General features: G+C 36.7%; 1 protein-coding gene across 5 annotated transcripts in view; it reads left to right on the top strand.

Moving 5' to 3' along the window:
- The window catches only part of PTPN4 (protein tyrosine phosphatase non-receptor type 4), a 292305-nt gene that overhangs the window by 229302 nt on the left and 43414 nt on the right, over nt 1–19589 (top strand). For all 5 annotated transcript variants that reach the window (XM_036023611.1, XM_036023614.1, XM_028533478.2 and 2 more), the window contains 4 exons: nt 5697–5856; nt 11472–11555; nt 11649–11705; nt 17195–17351. In XM_036023611.1, the coding sequence (XP_035879504.1) occupies nt 5697–5856; nt 11472–11555; nt 11649–11705; nt 17195–17351 (458 nt within the window). The remainder of the gene's footprint in view (nt 1–5696; nt 5857–11471; nt 11556–11648; nt 11706–17194; nt 17352–19589) is intronic.

Genomic DNA, 19589 nt, shown 5'->3' with positions numbered 1-19589 from the left:
GACCTGTCCAAAATGCCTGATAGTGGGTGCTGGCTTCTCATTAAGATATATGACCCTTCTTTCAGGATACCAACTGTTATTTCTGATGGGGCTATCTTCTACTATGCTACTTCATTGTTCTTCCCATATATATGATGTTATATACATCTTCATTCTGTTATACTTGGCAGTTGTTTTTTGCTTGTTTCGTTTTGCTTTTGAGTTTAGGGTGGAGTTTTTATTTTTGTTTTTTAGTCTAGAAATAGTATATTTTATTAGAACTGGCCTGTTTTATGACATTATTTAAATGTATTATAATTTCTAATTATAATGCATGGTTTACCTGTGAAAGTCATCTTCCTAAATATTCTTTGAGTAAGTAATAGATTGACTTTATACGACTGCTCTACCTTAGATATGTAGAAGGAAATTATCATTTATTACAATAAATTGAGTTAATACTTTCAAAATATGTCTTTACAATGTGATTGATAGCCTTTACCCAAAATATGAATTTCAGCAGCGTGTGTTAACATCTTTGATTACTTTTTTTTTTTTTTCATTTTATTTTTTAGATGCTTTATTGTTTATACTATTAACAGTTGTCCTACTTTTCCCCCCTTTGGTCACCTCAACCCAGCCTGCCCCCCACTTCCATAATCAGCCCCCTCACCCTTGTCCAAGTTCATAGCTCCTTCATATATGTTCTTTGACTAATCCCTTCACCTTCCTTCAATCAGTCCCCCCGTTCTCTTTCCCTCTTACAGCTCTCAGTCTGTTCCCTGATTCTAAAAAAAGAAAAAACAATGAAAAAGAACAAAGTGGAATTCATCTCAGAAGTTTAATGCTTGCCAGCTCGACTCTCCCTATGGATATGTCTCTCCTGTAGTCTGAGACTGGCTGGTGTACACTAGTGTCAGGTGCTGTCCTCATCCAGCCCTCCGCAGCCTGTTTGGAGCTACCAGCAATCCACAGCTTGTGGCTGATTTCCTCCAAGCTTGGCTCTACCCAGGATGGGCCAAGCTGTTCTGCACATCTGGGTTTTAACAGCGCTAGGTCCAGGGGTATGTAGGCAAACAACCCAAATTACCACCGGATTCACCTCTGTCTGCCTCTGCCTTCCTCTGCCTGCCGGCCTGTTGTCAGCCTTAGCCTAGTTATAAACCCAACTGTTTCTGAGAGGGCTTCTGGTGGGATTGAGAGGATGGGACTCCTGGACCTTCCGTGGCAGGTGCCTTTCAGATTCCAGGGAAGATGGTTAGTTGTTCCCCCTACCCTGAGCCACTGGTCTGAGTCTGTTCAGAACTATGTCCCTGTACTCAGCAGGGTGGGGTACCCAGTAGAATATTGGATGGGGCCTCCACAGACCAGGTTTTGCATTGCCAGAAACTGGGAGGGTTTTTCTGTGGCTCCCAGTGAGAGAGAAGTGCCAATCTGTTTCCCAGGAGAATTTATGGTATGGCCGTGCCCTACAGCTGGTCTCTTGATACCCCCTGAGTCTGCATATGCTGCTGTCCCCTCAGTAGGGGTTAAAATACAGAATGGGAGACAAGAAAGAATAAAAGGAAAAAAACACACAAAACAAACTACATAAAAAGTGGGGCAGGGAAGATGCAGGGTGGAACAACCAGAATTGCTAGGGGTAAGGTAATTGCTTTTTTCCTGGCAAGGGCTTGCTCCTCTCAAGCATGATGGCTACTGCGGAATCCAGGTACATTCCAGCACAGAAAGCTCCACATCTGCTTCCCACTGTCACTCCCCAGTGCTTCCCACACTAGACTCTTCTCATGAGACTGCAATCTGCACCACTCCCCCTTCACTGGGGCCCAGGTAGTTGCGAACTCCAGACCTGTGCTTTGGCCCCTTTCCCCTTTAAGAATTAAGAAAGGGGGAAAAAATAGTGGCTTTATTTCCAGTGGGTCTCATCTCTCCCCAGGTGAGACAAACCCCACAGCCTTTCACTACTGTGTGCTACATGGTCTGCTGATTCCGACATTGGCACTCTATGTTTGGGAACATGACCTGTGTCCCCCACTTCTCTCCTTTCAAGGGGAAGCTCCAACAGCCATGTGGCTGCTTCAGCCAGCTGCTTATGTGACTTCACCCTTCCTGTTGGTCATGGTATTCTTTTTTGTTTATCCCTGCCCTTGGTTATAAGCCTCTTTTCAGGTAGTCTTTGGTTTATTTCAGGTGTCTAGTCCTCTCTTTAGTTTTATTTCCAATTTGGTTCTAGGAGGAGGTACACAATATATCCTTCCACTCTGCTGCCATCTTTTTTTAATGTCCTTGATTATTTTTAGAGATTGTATGTTAGGTAGGTAGGTAAGTAGGTATATAGGTCAGAGGGTAGGTAGAGAGAGATGGTTTGGTTTTTGAAGTTAGAAATGTAGAAAGGGAAAACAGTTACTGGGATTACTGGGAAAGCACGTAAATAGGTTGTAGAACCTTCCCAGAATAACCTAGCCCTAATAGCAATCAAGCATGTGGAGAACCTGTCCACTATATTCTAGGAAGTTACTTTAACAAAAAGGGTACATAAAACAGTGAAGGAAAGTAGATAACCCCTGACCTGAAATCCAAAATAATATTCTCCTTTCCTGTTACATCTTGGCTGATCCTCTGTCTAGACTCCATTCTTTTCACCTTTTCTTTAGAATTTGGCTTAAATGGCAACGCAAGCCTGTATGCTTGGGCTGTCTTCCTATCTGTGTCTTCCTGTGGCTATGAATGTTTAAAGGAGAGCTTATACTCACTGGCGTCTGATGAGTAACACGAGGTAGGATTTATGTGGACCAGAATGCTTATGGCACTTAAAGGCAGCAGCAACCATTCATCTTTGTCCAGTGGTTGACAACTTGTAATTCAGGTCCATTCTTTCCAGAACTCCCCAAATTTTTTATTCTGGGAATACAGATTTGTATATAATTTTAATGTCATCAATTAACTCACATTTTACAAAAACAATGAATGGGCCAATTGTATTTTGGCCAGAGTTGTCCCACAAAGCATGAATTTGCATTCATTGTTTTATCACAGTGATTTCTAATCAGAATTACATAATAAAAGTCCCTTTGGGAGGTTACTGTTGTAGTTGTTGTTTTTGGCCATAAATGCTTTATCTCTCACTCCAGAAATGCAGATTCAACAGTTTTAGCAAAACATTCCATAATGTCAGTACTGTCCCTCTCTTGGAACTAAGCATTGCCGTAGTTATACCAATATCCACCAAGTTTAGCTCACTTCGATGTTGCACTGCAGGTCAGGCATCATTTTGTCCCTGTTTATTTTTGGCACTATATTTAGACTGTTATTGGACCAAGAAGAAAGAAGGCTGCTCTGACTCCATTCTGATCTGATCTCAGCCTTTATACTCTTTCCTACAGACCTTTCGTTTGAAGCTAAATGCTTCCTGGGTGTGACAGCTGTATGCAAAGCTAGAAAAAGTTTCTATTCACTTTGCCTAAGTAAGGAATGAGACTTACTGATTGAAATATGTGGAGTCCATGGGCTTCTGGTTTTTGTGAAGTCTTGGAGGCTTTTAATCAACTGCTTTTTCGAAATGTCACATCTTTGAGTCTCTGCCAAGGGCTGTCCATCTTCATCTCTTGTGGCAGGGCATGGTTGAGATTCATGTCTGTGTTGAAATCCATGTAAAAACATTTTCCCAGACCGTCAGCATTTGATTGTATTGAATCTTAGAGGCATGGGTTCTTGGCAGTTGAAACTAATGGAATAAAAACGAGTATGTTTGGTATCTGGAATCCCTGGCTATTAAAGTAGACCTCAAAGAAGCCTTTGCTAAAAAGGAGAGAGATGTTCTCTGAAGCAGTCTTAATAGGCTTATCAGAATTTAGAGCATTTTATGTTCTTCAGACTACTATGTACAAAAATAGACTGTGTGGGCATTCTTATTTAATCCTTATTAAATGATTATATTTTATACTAGTTTATAAAATTTCAGAAGGACTACATTCTCATTAGGAGAAACCTTTCTGGAGGACCATCAAGTTACACCATTCATTATTAATCCTGGCTGACTTCCTTGGCACTAATCACATTTTTAGCTCACTACCAATATCTACCAGGTATCTAGCAGCAAGCCTCTAAATAAGTTCATAGCTTCTTTACCAAGTGAGAGCATATGTGTCTAAGGACCACTATGGCAGTAATCTCTGTATTAGTTATTTTGAGCTAAATTATGCTGTGGTAGCACATCACCCCAATTTACAGTTACTAACAACAAAGGTTATTTCTTTCTTACATTATATATAAATCATGAATCAGCTGTGGCTTGACTCCATGTTCATCCCAGGACCCAGACTAACACCAGCCCCTTTTTGGAACATGGCTGATCATGGCTGAGGAAAGAGAGAAGAATAGTGATTCCAGAGCTATTTCTTAGAGCTCCCTTTTTCAAAAGTAGAAGCATACCACTTCAATTCTCATTTTATTGGCTATTTTAGTGGCCAAGCCTAATGTCAAATGGGAAGGGGTAGAGAAGAATAATTTTTGAACAGGTCCCCAAAAGGACCTGCCATCTCAGCGATAAATAATAATCCAAGTGATGGTCAGTGCTCTTCTCAAGAACCATTTCCCCTTGCCTGTTCTCCTCAACTTCACAACTTCATGAATGTGTGCCTTCTAGCATACAGGTGGAACCACTGGTTCTGTTCTCCCTTCTGGTCTTTGTGAAAAACTCACAAATAATATTAACATATACTGTGCTTGTTTGTTTGTTTATTTACTTAGTTTAGTTTAGTTTTCTATTATAATTTACATCCAATATTATTTTCTGTTAGTTCAGGTGTACAGCATAATAGTTAGACAAATATGTTTTACAAAGTGCTGTCTCCAATACTTTCAGTACCTACCTGGCACAATACATAGTTATTACAATATTATTGACTATATTCCTTATGGTGTACTTTACATCCCACTGACTATTTTGTAACTACCAATTTGTACTCCTTAATCCATTCACCTTCCAACCCCTTTCCTCTCTGGCAACTATTAGTCTATTCTCTGTTCTTAAAAGTTATGATTTTTACCTTGAAACTTCCCTATTATACTTAGCTCTTTTTACCAATACCTGCTGTCACAGTTTGAGGCTTATATTTTCTAATGTTAATTTAGACTTTTCTTTCTCACTTTAAATTGTATACTTTGATAATGTCTCATTCAGTTTTGTCTCTTCAGTCACCTCAGCATTCTTACTCAGATTCTAATCCTTGTTATAGCACTGAGTTCATTACTTTCATGGATCATATTTTATTTTTAAATAAATCAGGCCAATCACAACTTCTTGACTACCTGTCATTTTACCTGTGAAATGGCTCAACTCTCAGTTGTAATTTCTCTTTGCCTGCCTTGTTCCCCAGCTACCCATATGACTGCACTGAAAACCTTTAAAACATTTTTTGGAGAGGTGTGTACACTGTTATGGTAGATTAATAAATATCTCCCTATGGATACTCTTAAAGTATATTATATGTAGAATTGTTTAAAGATTTCATAAAGTAGGAAATTGGATTTGCTATTTAAACCTTAAATTTAGAAAAGATTTCATTAAACAGTGGCATTTGCAAATCAATATGGTATTAAATGCTTGTCTCCTACTATACATTGTAAATGTCTGAGTTGCCTGACTCTAGCTTTTGAAATAGAGTTCTATAAGACAACTTCCAAAATATTCATTCTCTTCCTTTTTTCCTATCTAGATCACAAGAGGCCCCTGGAGATGAGCAGCCTCCAGCTTTACCACCCAAACAATCAAAGAAAAGCAGTTGGAACCAAATTCATTATTCACATTCTCAACAAGATCTGGAAAACCATATTAATGAAGCATTTGATGTTCTATCTTCCCCTGAAAAATCTACTGTAAGTAGTTTCATATATTCTCATATTTCTTTGAAATTTTTAAGTCATAAATGAACTTTTTTTGTATAGTAGCATGTTTTATCTGTAAATTATATTGTACTATTTTCTCTTTTTCATCTTATGTTTGCACATGAATTGTACCATGATATAACTTAACTGGAATTTCCTTGTATCGTCATTTATAAAATTGTGGATTTCTTTAGAAGTAAATTATTAACAAATTCATGTTGAGTTCAGTCTTATAGAACACATTTTTAGAATAAATACTAATAATCTATTAAATACCATTAACTTCATTGTAATCCACTGAATACAGAGACTATCATTCTTAATCAACCTTTTGAAATTGAGTATAGGTCTCTGTTCTACAGACTGTATTTACGAATTATATTGGCACTTCTGCCTTAGAAAACATACTTTTACCACAACAAATGGCAAATTGTTATAATCCCCTCATTTACCAATTTTTCTTGCTTTTTTCAAATAGAGGCAAATAAACCAAAAGTGAGATTGTCAATAAAGTTTAAGGATACATTGTGTTCATGAAGAAAGATAAGGTCAGACAAAATATGGGTATGTTTCAGGAAACTTACAGGAACATCAGGGAATAAAATAAGATGCAGGGAGAGAAGAGTCCACAGCAGGTATTGACAGTGCCAGAACTTTCTGGTGGCCATTACACATGTAGCCCTTTCATTTTTCTACCTGTGACCCTCCCACATTAATTAAAGTGAAAAGGCAAGAGGTAGCCACTCTGTTCTCCCACACTTACTGCTCCACCACCATAGACACATCAAAAAGAGCAGAATCCTTACAAAAAATGGCAATCTCAGTGTTTCTTCCATGGTGATTCTTTTGTATCATTCATTTATTCATGGGTTCATAGTTATTGAGGTTTTTCTGTGTGCTAAGGTACTTTGGTGGGAAGTAGGACTATTGAAACAAATGAGACATGGTCCCTGCTGTTAAATAATCTACTGTGTAGTCCTGGCCAGTGTGGCTCAGTGGGTTGGGCATCCTTCTGCAAACCAAAAAGTCATGGGTTCCATTCCTGATCAGGACTCATGCCTGAATTGTAGGTTCTGTTCCCCAGTCAGGACATGTGCAAGATCAATGTTTCTCTCTCTCTCTCTCTCTCCCTCTCTCTCTCTCTCTCTCTCTCTCTCTTTCTACCTCCCTTCTCCTTTCTCTGATATCAATAAAAAGAAAGAAAAGAAAGGGAAGGGAAGGGAGAGAAGGCAGAGGAAAAATAATATATAGTACAGTTTGTTTTTTAATTCATGAAGAAATTACTTGAGTACCTGCCATTGCCATGATTGTTATTGGCTTTGGGGATTTAATGGAATAAAATAGAAAAAACAAACCTCTCCCTACAAGGAACTTACATTTTGGGGAAGGGGCGAGATAAACAATAAACAAAGTAATAATTTAAGTATATAGCATATTAGATAATATAGCAAGGGATGAACTTAGTGATAAGCCATATGGATAGGCTGAGGAAATAATAGGTACAAAGATAAGAGTATGACTGATACAGTCAGGGAACACAAAGGGAGTCAGTGCAGCTAAAGCAAAATGAACAAACGAGGAGGAGACAGGTACAGGAGAGGGTCAGATCCTAAAAGCTTTGTCTTAACAGAGACTTTGTTTTTTAACCCTGAGTGAGATAGGAAGCAAATACAAATCTGAGGAGAGAAGTAACATAATGCCACTTACATTTTGACAGTATCACTCTGGCTGTTCTATTTAATAAACTGAGAGCAGGGTAGGAGAGAAACTTACAGTGTATTGAAATATTCCAAGTAATCAATGGTGATTTGCCAGGGGTAACCACAGAAGGAATAAGACACAACTTTGTTCTGGGTATATTTTTAGAGTAAAGCTGACATAATATGCTAATAGATAAGATGAGGCATGCTAGAGAAGAAATCAAGGATAACAACAAGGTTTTTGCCCTGAACCACTAGAGGGGTGAAGTTGCCATTTGTTAAGATGTAAAAGGCTACAGATAGAGCAGGTATAGAAGATGTGAAAAGATACAGGTGGAATGGGTATGGGTAGAAAATCAGGAGTTCAGTTTGGGACATGTTAAGTTTGAGGTGTCTGTTAAAAATCCATTTGGAGATGTGACTCCGGAGATGTGGAGTTGAAGGGAGAGGACCAAGCTAGAGTTATTGACTGAGAGCTGATGGCATATAGACAGTACCATATGTTACACCATGACATAGGAAGAAATCACCAAGGAATTGTGTTGTGTGTAGATTTCTAAATAAGAGATTCTAGAAATTGAGCCTTTAGTCCTCTAAATTGTAAACATGAGGGAGGTGAAAGAACCAGCATCTGAGACTTAGGAGATGCAAATAGAAAGGTAGCCAACTGACTGACGGGAAGAAAGTCACAGAGAAAATAATCAACTTGTCAAATGCTACTAGTAAATCAAGTAAGATGCGGACTGAGAATTGAACACTGGAGCAATGTGAAAACCTTTGGTGACCGTAATTGGAAAACTTTTCATGGAGTGTAGGGGTAAAAATCTGACTCTAAGAGGATAGTATAAGAGGGACAGGAAATGTGAACAGCTCTTTCAAGAAGTTTAGTAGCAAGAGGGAGGAGAGAAATGGGCCAGTAGCTGGATGGGGAAATGGAGTCCAGAGAAGAGGGGTGTGTGTGTGTTTGTTTTAATGGGAGAAATAAGAATGTTTCCCAGAGAAGGGGGAAATGGATAATGCAGGAGAGTAGAGAATTGCTATAGCAATACTCTTAAGTATGAAAGAGGGGATGGGATCTATACCAAGAAAGTTGGAAGACAATTTGAAGGCAGTATAGGTTCTGTAATTAGAAGTGATTATAGGGAATTCACAAGTGTATTAAAATAACTTATCCATCTATGGAATTAAGGAAAGCCTTCCCAGAAGTAATCAGCTCTGAGGTGTATCTTGAGAGATAAGTAACAATTAGCAAGATACTCTCAAAGAGCAGGCATAAGACATGGTAAGTGAAAGAAGGCAGTAACAAATAACCATATATTATTTAACTTTATATATGTGAAATGTCTAGAATAATCAAATATATAAAAACAATATAGATTTGTGGTTCAGTAGACTTAGGAAATGGGCGAGGGGTTAGGGAATGACTGCTGATAAATACAAGATTTCTTCTGGGAGCACCAAAAATATTTTTTTATTTTAATATATTTTATTGATTTTGCTATTACAGTTGTCCCATTTTTTTCTCTGCTTTATTCCCCTTCATCCTGCACCTCCCCTCCCACCAGCATTCCCCCACCTTCATTCATGTCCATGGGTCATATATACAAGCTCTTTGCCTTCTCCATTTCCCATAGTTGTTAACCTCCCCCTTTCTGTTTTATATCTACCATTTATGCTTCTTATTCCCCGTACCTTTTCCCCCATTTGCCTCCTCCCCTTTCCTGCTGATAACCCTCCATGCGATCTCCATTTCTCTGATTCTGTTCCTGTTCTAGTTGTTTGCTAGTTCATTTTTGTCTTTATTTTCTTAGGTTTGGTTGTTGATAGTTGTGAGTTTGTTGTCATTTTACTGTTCATATTTTTTATCATCTTTTCCTTAAATAAGTCCCTTTAATATTTCATATAATAAGGGCTGGGTGATGATGAACTCCTTTAACTTGACCTTATCTGAGAAGCACTTTTATCTGCCCTCCCATTCTAAATGATAGCTTTGCTGGATAGAGTAATCTTGGATGTAGGTCCTTGCCTTTCCTGACTTTGAATACCTCTTTCCAGCCCTTTCTTGCCTGCAAGGTTTCTTTTGAGAAATCAGCTGAGAGTCGTATGGGAACTCCTTTGTAGGTAACTGCCTCCTTTCCTCTTGCTGCTTTTACTTAAAATTCTCTCCTTACTTTCATCTTAGGTAATGTAATTATGATGTGCCATGATGCATGCTTCCTTGGGTCCAGTTTCTTTGGGACTCTCTGAGCTTCCAGGACTTGCTAGAAGTCTATTTCCTTTGCCACATTAGAGAACTTCTTCATTATGTTTTCAAATAAGTTTTCGGTTTCTTGCTCTTCCTCTTCTCCTTCTGGCACCCCTATGACTCAGATGTTGGGACGTTTAAAGTTGTCCCTGAGGTCTCTGAGCCTCTCCTCATTTTCTTAAATTCTTGTTTCTTCCTTCTGTTCTGCTTGAATATTTCTTTCTTTCTTCTGTTACAAACCATTGATTTGAGTCCCAGTTTCCTTCCCTTCACTGTTGGTTCTCTGTACATTTTCCTTTATTTCACTTTTCATAGCCTTCACTTTTTCTTCTATTTTGCAACCATACTCAACCATTTCTGTGAGCATCCTGATTACCAGTGCTTTGAACTGTGCATCAGATAGGTTGACTCTCTCTTCATCACTTAGTTGTATTTGTTCTGGAACTTTGATTTGTTCTTTCATTTGGGCCATATTTTTTTTTTGTCTCAGCATGCCTGTTATATAGCAAGGGGTAGAGCCTTAGGTGTTTGCCAGGTTGGGGCAACCCAGTTGGCTGTGGTGCAATGCTGTATGTGGGGGAAGGGTCCGAGAGGGATCAGTACTGCTTGCTTAGTTCTCCAAGGGCTTTCAGTCACTTCCTCCACTACCCACAAGCAAATTGGGCCCTTCTGGTGCTGATTCCCAGGTGGGTGGGTTTGTGTCCATTGTAGGACCCTGTGTGTATCTCCAAAGAACTCCTGTGAGGCTGGGAGTTTTTCCTGCTGCCTCAAACCCTACAAGTTTTTTCAGTCAGAGGTTTGGGGCTTTATTTCCCTGCACTGGATCCCTGGGTTGCATGGTCTGTCTTGCTCCCCAGTTGTTCCACCCAGTTTATCTGCACACAAATGTGGGACCACCCACTTTGTCAGAGGCCACCTTGCTGAGTCTGGTCCTCCAGCAGCTGCCTTGCCACGAATCCTCCCCACCTGGATGCCCATCTCCACCACTCCTGCCAGTTGGGATGAACATTTCTTCTGCAAATCCTCAGTTGTCTTGGACTTCATACAACTCAACTTTGTGGCAGTTCTGGTTATTTTTTGTTTTTAAATTTGTTGTCCTTTTTTTTTTCGGTTGTGCAAGGAGGTAGTATGTATCTACCTATACCTCCATCTCAGCTGGAAGTTCAAAAATATTCTAAAATTAAATAATAGTGATATTTGTATGATTCTTTCACTACAGCAAAAATTATTGAATTATTCACCTTGATTGGGTAAAGTATATAGTATGTGAACCTATTATTTATATCCAATAAAGCTGTTTCTAGAAAGCTGAGGGAGTAACACTTATGAACACTTACTACATATAAAGCTTTTAAGCAAGATCATAGAGATATTGTGAGTAACGAGTTAAAACGAATTGGTAAAACTTCTGTTCCACTTGGCACTTACAGTCTAGCATGCAGTAACATAGAGGCATGAGATAATATATCTAGTTGTAGTAACATGCCATTTATTAAGTCCTGTTATTTAAAATTTACTTTTCTGAGTTAACATTTTAATTTAAATTATAATTCTTTATATACTATTTAATATCAGCATACAAAAAAGCATCCTTGATGTAAATACAAAGGATAGATTATAAATGAAGAAAATTACAAGTTATTTATTTTTGTATTTTTAAGCCTAATGGTGGTATTCCACATGATAACCTTGTTCTAATCAGAATGAAGCCTGATGAAAATGGAAGATTTGGATTCAATGTAAAGGTAATCTAAATTTTATATTGTACTCAATTTATAAATTAAGATGTGTCTATTTTGCTAATATTTGAGTAATATTTGATTTGCTGTGTTTTTAAGGGAGGATATGATCAGAAGATGCCTGTGATTGTGTCCCGAGTAGCACCAGGAACACCTGTGAGTTATCTAAATCTTGCAAGTAAATCCTATTTTCAAGAATGTGTACTTATTTTATTTTTATTAGTTTAATAAATAAAGGAAATAATTAAATCATTTATTTTAATATGTCAAGTATTTAATGCTGTTGGCTGAATATTTAAATTGCTAAGAAGTTAGTTTTTATTCTGTCTATAAGAGTTTTTAAAATCCTTGTTTTTACAAAAAAGCTATTTATGACTTTGTGCTTATAAAGTGTTAATAGATTCTAACAGCATAACCCTTTAAACAGCAAAATGTAGACAGATATATCTTTTATTCATTTTGCTATTTTGTTTGCTAATTTTTCATTTAGAATTGTTTACTTACATTCTATTTGCCTTCTGATGTTTAAAAAAGGTTTTCTTTAAATAGAAATAGTACCAGTGATTATATTTTCCTTCTAAGGACAATTTCTTTAACTTTTTGTTATGAACATTCTAAACAGAAATAGAGAAAACATTTTAGGTACCCATTCAGCTTCAGCACTCATGAACCTTCATAAAGACAACTCTTAATTATGGCTGCCATATCTTTATTGCTCTGATGTGTAGCACATTTCCATTTGTGTTGTTGCCTACTTTACCTAAATGGTCTTCAAGGACTTTTTAGTCATCAGCCTTTATCATTTAACTATCTCCCTGCTCCTTGGAAATGTATATAAATCAGCAGCCTAAGAGAAAGAGGCCAGATGTGCCCTTTTTTTTTTTTGGTGCTTTTCAGCAACCTCAAAGTTAGTTTGAAGAGTACAGCCAAAATTAATTAAGGATGTTATATGGTTTTCATTTTTAAGGACTTTGTTGGGTGCAAATAACAGGGTATTTACTTGTGGAATATCCCTGGTTTAAGCATAAATACAGCTTTCCCTTAGAAAACCATCATAATTCAGTTTGTAGCAAAAATGTTTTATTTGCAATTTTCATTTTGTCGCTTATTAAAAGGTAAATATTCAGGGATTCAGGTTAATAAAATAAATAGTTCTTACTGCTCCATTAAGAAAAAAAATATCATGGAGCCATATATAGGTATCTCACAAAACCCAAGGACAGTAATATAGTCAGATCTCTAGAAAGAACTCATCTGTCACTATTTTTTATCTCTAGTTTTTTTGTGTGTGAATGTTCCATTCTTCTCTCTCAGTACAAACCCTTTTGTACATTGAATCGGCCTCATCTCTCAAGCTACTCCAAATATATTAGTTTGAATAAAAACAGTGTAATTAGCGGTAGCTTCAGGTCAAATCCTGTAACATCAGTAACAGACACACTCTACCTTCAGATATAATTATGACTCCTAAATCTCTGCTAAATAAAAATTGTATAGCTACTACTGTTTTCTTTCTCAGTCCATGTAGATATGACTGCTAGTAACTTCCACATTTACATATTACTAGCTCAGCACCCCATTGCGATTAAGCTTGTATAAATTACAGACTCCTGGGAAAGAAACCAAGCAGAGATCCAGTTTGGATCCAGTGTCCTCTTTTAAAGGGTATTACCTATCCATGGATATAATGTATAAAATGACCGTTGAACCTATTATGCATATGAAGGATGGGGACAAAGATGGGGGAAACAATCCAACATTATTTATTTAATATATATTTAAATGGGAAATATGTATGTGTTTGGGGCTGCAGATGAAGCAATGAAAGATTGCTAAATTCTCATCAGGTAGGAAGTTAGATATGTCTAAAATAGAAAACTAAAGGAAAAATAGGGGTGCTATGTAGAGATACTACATACTATGATGTAGAGATACAAACAATACAGCTAAAATGCTGAAAGAAGTTGACTCAAGAGGGAGAAATGGTAGGGTAGAACACAAGAAATGGTTTCTGGTTTTAATTTTATAGACCTAGTTAACTCTTTAAACCAGGGATGCCAAATTCATTTTCATTGGGGGCCACATCAGCCTCAAGGTTGCCTTCAAAGGACCCAATGTAATTTTAGGACTGTATAAATGTAACGGCTCCTTAACAGTTAAAGTCAGAGCTTGGCGCTGCCACCAGGTAGAAACAAGGTGCCAGGCTGGATAAACAAGGTGGAGGGCCGGAATTGGCCCTCAGGCCTTGTGTTTGCCACCAGTGCTTTAAACTTTGTGATGTTTGACTTTGCTAAAAACAAAATTTAAACTAATACTTATTAAAGTCAAATATATTTCCTTTGACCTGACAGTTCTACTTTTAGTAAAGGTCTCTAATGAAACACTTGGACTAGAGAACAAAAGATATACAAGGATGTTCACTTTAGTATTGTTTATAATATTTAAAAATCGGGGCAGTCAAATGTAAATCATTCCAGCTGGTGAAATAAATTATGTGTTGCTTTGCAGCTGCTGAAATAGATAATGTAGCTCTATTCTTATATGGAAATATGTTCATAAGAAGCTATTATAAAATGAGTATTGTAATTCCACATGTATGTTTGATCCAGTTTTTTAATTGTGAGTTTAATTGTGAGTGATAATAGTGCATTTAAAAAGCCTGGGAACATGCTTAAGACGTTAATAGTGTATCAACAGATTAATAAATATTTTTTTGTTAAGTCAATTGTAATAGTGAATGACACAAAAGAAATACTGATTTCTCTGAGCAGTGAATATGGATGGTTTTCAATTAAATAAAGGATGTTCAGGGAATGTTCTATGGATGGTTCACTTCCAGACAGAATTCTGTGGCTCTAAATTTTCCTTTTTGGCTATACAAATTATCAGTATATTTTTCCTTTCTGTCACATAGAACTATGATCCATATATATTGGCTGAATTTAGAACAAATTGAAGCAATAGAAATTTATCAATTTTCTGTTACTTTACTAATTTAGAGACCATCACATTCTTCCACTTGGAAACCCCATCTTAGGTGATGGGGGGGAAACAGGTGTTAAATATTTTAATATCTTTTTTATATATTGGACTTCTTCTGAAATGGAAAAAATAATTCCCAATTAAAGTAATATTTTAGTTCCTACGTGATCATCTTTGAGCCAACAGCTGTTCCTCCAACAAAATTTATGTTACTATATAGTTCATCTGACTTTCCAGGTCATAATGATATGCTAATAAAAAAATTGTAAGCATAGCATATTTTTAGGACTATAAGATACACCAAACCATAAGATGCACCTAGGTTTTAGAGGAGGAAAATAGGAAAAAAAATTTTGAAGCAAAAAAATATAAAATATTTAATAACTTGTGACCCTGCTCCACTACTATCCCCCCCCGCCACACACACACACAGTGAGTCAGGTAAACTACATTTGGACTATAAGACATACCCCCCTTTTCCTCCCGGATTTGGGGGGGGTGTGTCTTGTAGCCTGAAAAATGCGGTACCTGAAAAAGCAGATTAAGCATGAGTGATAATGGGTTAAAAAAGAAATCTGTGCATGTTATAGGATATTAGTTAATACTACCCTTTTAGCCTCAATCCTCTGGAAATATCAGTGGATATATGCAAGGTACAGTTAGAGATTCATAACTATCTTCTCCCTAACCCATAGGCCATCTCCTCTTTTCATTAACTATACTATCCACAAATTAAGGTGAGAGGATAACTTCTGTTGCTATAACCCACTATGTTTCTCCCAGTACTGTTAATATCTCCCAATTTACCACTCTTTGGGTATCTTAAGACATTTACAAAAACTTGGACCAAACTGGTTCACAAAAGTATCACACTGCTAATGCATAGAAGGAGTGTATAAATGTCATCTGCTTCACTACAAGCAGTAGAAGAAGAAGCAGCTAGAAAGAATTGTCATAAACCTAATTTTGAATTCACCAGATTTTAACACTTTGCATAATTATATCAGTTTTATCTTCACACCTCTTTGAAATAATTAGGGCAGATATCTGCTCCATTTTCAGAGTTTCGGGTTTTTAAGATCACACATTCTATGAACAGTGGAGAAAGAGCATGGCTCCTAAACCAGTGCTCTTTTCACCAATGGGACTATCACATATTTTATTAACTTTGTAGTGAATTTGAGTAGTCATACTTTTATTTCTTCAAGCTTTTGCCACAAGAAGTATCTTTTTGTGTGAGATCCAACCCCATCATTTCCTTCTCTGTCTGACCTATCATCCTTCAAACTTGACTCCCATATGTGCTGTCCTTATTTCTGTTTATCTCTTCTATTTTAATTGTTTTCTCAATCAAATGCAGGCAGTCATCACTTTGCACAGTTGCACAGGACCATGAAAATGACCCTTTAAGCTGAAACTGTGCAAAGTGACCTTGCTAATCAATGGGGAAAATTATGGTTGGTTCTGTGAACTTTAAATTTTGTATTAAAACATTAAAATCTCTCTTACTTTCTTTTATAACTCTATAGTAAAATGAAAAATAATAAAACTAATACTGATTTAGTATCCTATGAGTATAAACATTAGAAACATGGAGAATTTAAGTATTTTATTTCTTTATGAAAACTAATCACAAGTAGTTTGAATAGGGTTTGTATCTTTCTTGTCATTTAACTTAAAATACAGAGTGAGCATTCTTTGTTGCCTTGGCAAATTACCATAATCCTTTCTAAATTTGAATTTACTTCCAATGTTTTGTCCTCTTCATTTTTAATATTGTAAAATATTTCCAAGAGTTTCTTTAATGAAAAGTTTTATGGCAGCATCATGTCCTCACGGACATCTTCATCCTTTTTATTACCATCACTGTCATCGTTTATATTGATAAATTCACCTGCACTAAATCCCTTTCTGTATGTATAGTCTTTTACACAGTAGTAGTGTATATTTTCATCATCCACTATTTCTTCTGTAACTCCATTTATAGTATCACTTTTTGTTCCTTCGCTGTACTTTTAACTTTTTTGGTCAATTTTCTCTTTAGATTATCCATTTTTTGTGGGTTTATCATTGGGAGACAAGGAGGCAACACAAGTACACACTTTGTTGTCTCTGCATGAAGTGAGTAAGAGATATACAGTGACAAATTACCAACAGACATTAAAAGAAGTGATGCGTTTGGTCATTGATGAAGATGTATGTCTATTATTTATGTAGTGATTTTTGAACTGTTAAGCTAGCAGCAAAGATTGTATTTTATGCAATTATTTACAATGAATATATAATAATTGAAATTTGTACCATGTTATTGAGAGATGGGTATTATTTGACTAAACTGCGGTAACTGAAATTTGTGCATATCTGGACAGTGCAAAGTGAAGGCTGACCGTATCTAGTGACCTTGAGATAACTAGTCTTATCTGTATGGCTATGCACGTAATAGGGCATCAGGGGAAAAGTTGCTGAATGAAGAAGGAAAAAAATAAGGTATCTTCCAGGGAAAGCTAGATTTATCTTTTTTTTAAGTAGTTGAGTGAATGCATAGATGCTTTCTATATGTAGTTTTAGTTTTCATGCTAAAGAGTCTATAAATACAAAGCTTTGTGCTTTACTTTTTAGAAAGCTATGTACAAATCTGAAACCTTATTTGCATTACATTGCAGGCTGACCTCTGTGTCCCTCGATTGAATGAAGGGGACCAAGTTGTATTGATCAATGGTCGGAACATTGCAGAATATACCCACGATCAGGTTGTCCTGTTTATTAAAGCTATCTGTGAGAGACATTCTGGGGAACTCGTACTTCTCGTTCGGCCAAATGGTAAGTACTCTTTGGAGCACTGAATATTTTTCATAATTATTAGTATCTGTTACTGGACATGGGGATTAGAGTAGGCTTTTTAAAACATAACTCTTGTCAGTTTCCTATTCAAAGCACAGTAGCTTCCTTTCACACTTGGAGTAAAATCTAAATTCTAGGCCTCCTTCCCTACCACTCAGCCTTGCTCACTCTATTTTGTGCTAGCTTTCTTGCTGTTCCTTCTGCCTGAAACATTGTTTCCTGATTTTAGTATGACTTATACCCTCACTCACTTCTGATCTCTGCTCAGATGTCATCCTCAGAAAGTCCTTTCTGCCTGGCTACCATAGCTAAAATGGCCTCCTTCTTCCTCCACTTGCTCTAATAGTAGTAGTATTTAATGAGTAGATAACTGTTGAATGAGCAAGATAACTTTGTTCCACTTTTAGAAAACTCTGTAACAAGCTTTAGTTAAAGCATTTAAAAAAAAATCCTGTCTACGTTTTCAGTAGAGAATGCCTAGTAACCTAATCATCATCTCCTGCTCTGGACAACTGATGTGTTTATCCAGAGTCAGAGTCCCAGGCTTATAGAAACCCTAATACTATAAGCTCTGGCTCCTTTGCTGATTTATGTGAGTTCCTTTATAACAATCTCAAGAACATCCTGCTGATGTGGAGCACTCCTTGGCTCCTGAAGCAGTCATTCCTTCTTTGTATAGCTTAAACTGTTAATTGAACTAACAATCCAACTTCCTTCAGTCCTATTGTTCCTAATTCTGTCACTTTGTGTTATACAGAATAAATTTAATCCTTCTTCCTTCAGTTTTTTGACAAGAGCTGATTTTATCAGAAATCCTCCCTCCTTCCTCCAGTTCATTAATCCCAGATCCTTCAGCCAGTGTTGATATGGCATTGTTTCAAGTTCCTGCAACTTTATTATTCTCCTCTGAGAAAAAATTCTTATATGCCTATATCCCAGCATTAGACATATTCTTCTAGCTTTGTTCTAAACAGTTTGCTATTAATCATAGTTTTAGCCACAAGAGTAACTAATGGTCAATGCAATGTTACCAGTTGCTGAATATATACCATAGGGAAATAAAATGTAATTAGAACTCTATTTTCATACCATACCCAACCCTGTAAAATTTGCAAGAAAAAAATTGCAAAACTCATTTTGCCTGTTGAATACAATTAGGCATTTTCATTTCATCTTCTCTACTTTGTGGGTTTTTTTGTTTTCATGATACAGAATTTGCTTTCTAGGAAAATTTAGGGGATTTCAACACAACATTCTATTTTGACCTTTCAAAGAACTCATTCATTTAGATGTATATTAGGTGATTTATTATTTATTATTAGGCATTTTCTGTCACATAAAGCCACTTAAATTTTATACTAAGTATAACATTCTCTTTATTTTGTTTTCTTTTCTCTTGATAATAGATACTAAAGAACTTAATAATGGTTTTTAAATGCTATCTGTATGCCTGAACCCTTTGTATATTCTCATTTAAACTTTACAGCCAACCAGTGCAACAAATGACTTACCCCATTTTATATTTGAAGATATTTTGGCACCTAGACATTCATTCCATTATCTGCTCACAAATGAATGACTAGTACAGACCCAGATTATGAGCAAAAGTCCCTACAATGGAAAAGTCTTTTTTTTTTTTTTTTACTCATCAAGATATTTATATGAGGCCAGTTTCAGAATGCAATCTGACTTACTCCTTACTGCTAACAAAGTGAATGAAAGTATAGCATAGGTTTATTTACATAGTGAATTACATATTGCCTATATTTTTATTTTATTTTAATCATTGTTCAAATACAGTTTTTTCCTTTTTACTCCCAATCCAGCCCCTCCTCCCAACCCTCCCCACTTCCCTCCCATTACCACTCTCCCCTTAGTTTTTGACCATGTGTCCTTTAAGTTTGTTCCTGTGAACCCTTCCCACTGTCCCCTGAGATTCCCTCTACTCTCTTTTGTGGGCACTGTCAGCCTGTCCTCTATTTCAGTGTCTTTGGTTATATTTTGCTTGTTTCTTTGTTTTCTTCTTTAGGTTCCTGTTAAAGGTGAGATCATATGATATTTGTCTTTCACTGCCTGGCTTGTTTCGCTTAGCATAATGTTTTCCAGCTCCATCCACGCTGTTGCAAAGGGTAGGAGCTCCTTCTTTCTTTCTGCTGCATAGAATTCCATTGTGTAAATGTACCATAGTTTTTTGATCCATTCACTTACTGATGGGCA

The sequence above is a fragment of the Phyllostomus discolor genome, chromosome 4 (genome assembly GCF_004126475.2).
Source record: "Phyllostomus discolor isolate MPI-MPIP mPhyDis1 chromosome 4, mPhyDis1.pri.v3, whole genome shotgun sequence".
In the NCBI taxonomy this organism is placed as follows: Eukaryota; Metazoa; Chordata; class Mammalia; order Chiroptera; family Phyllostomidae; genus Phyllostomus; species Phyllostomus discolor.
The sequence above is the reverse complement of the archived record's forward strand: the minus strand, read 5'-3'. Positions and strand labels throughout refer to the sequence as shown.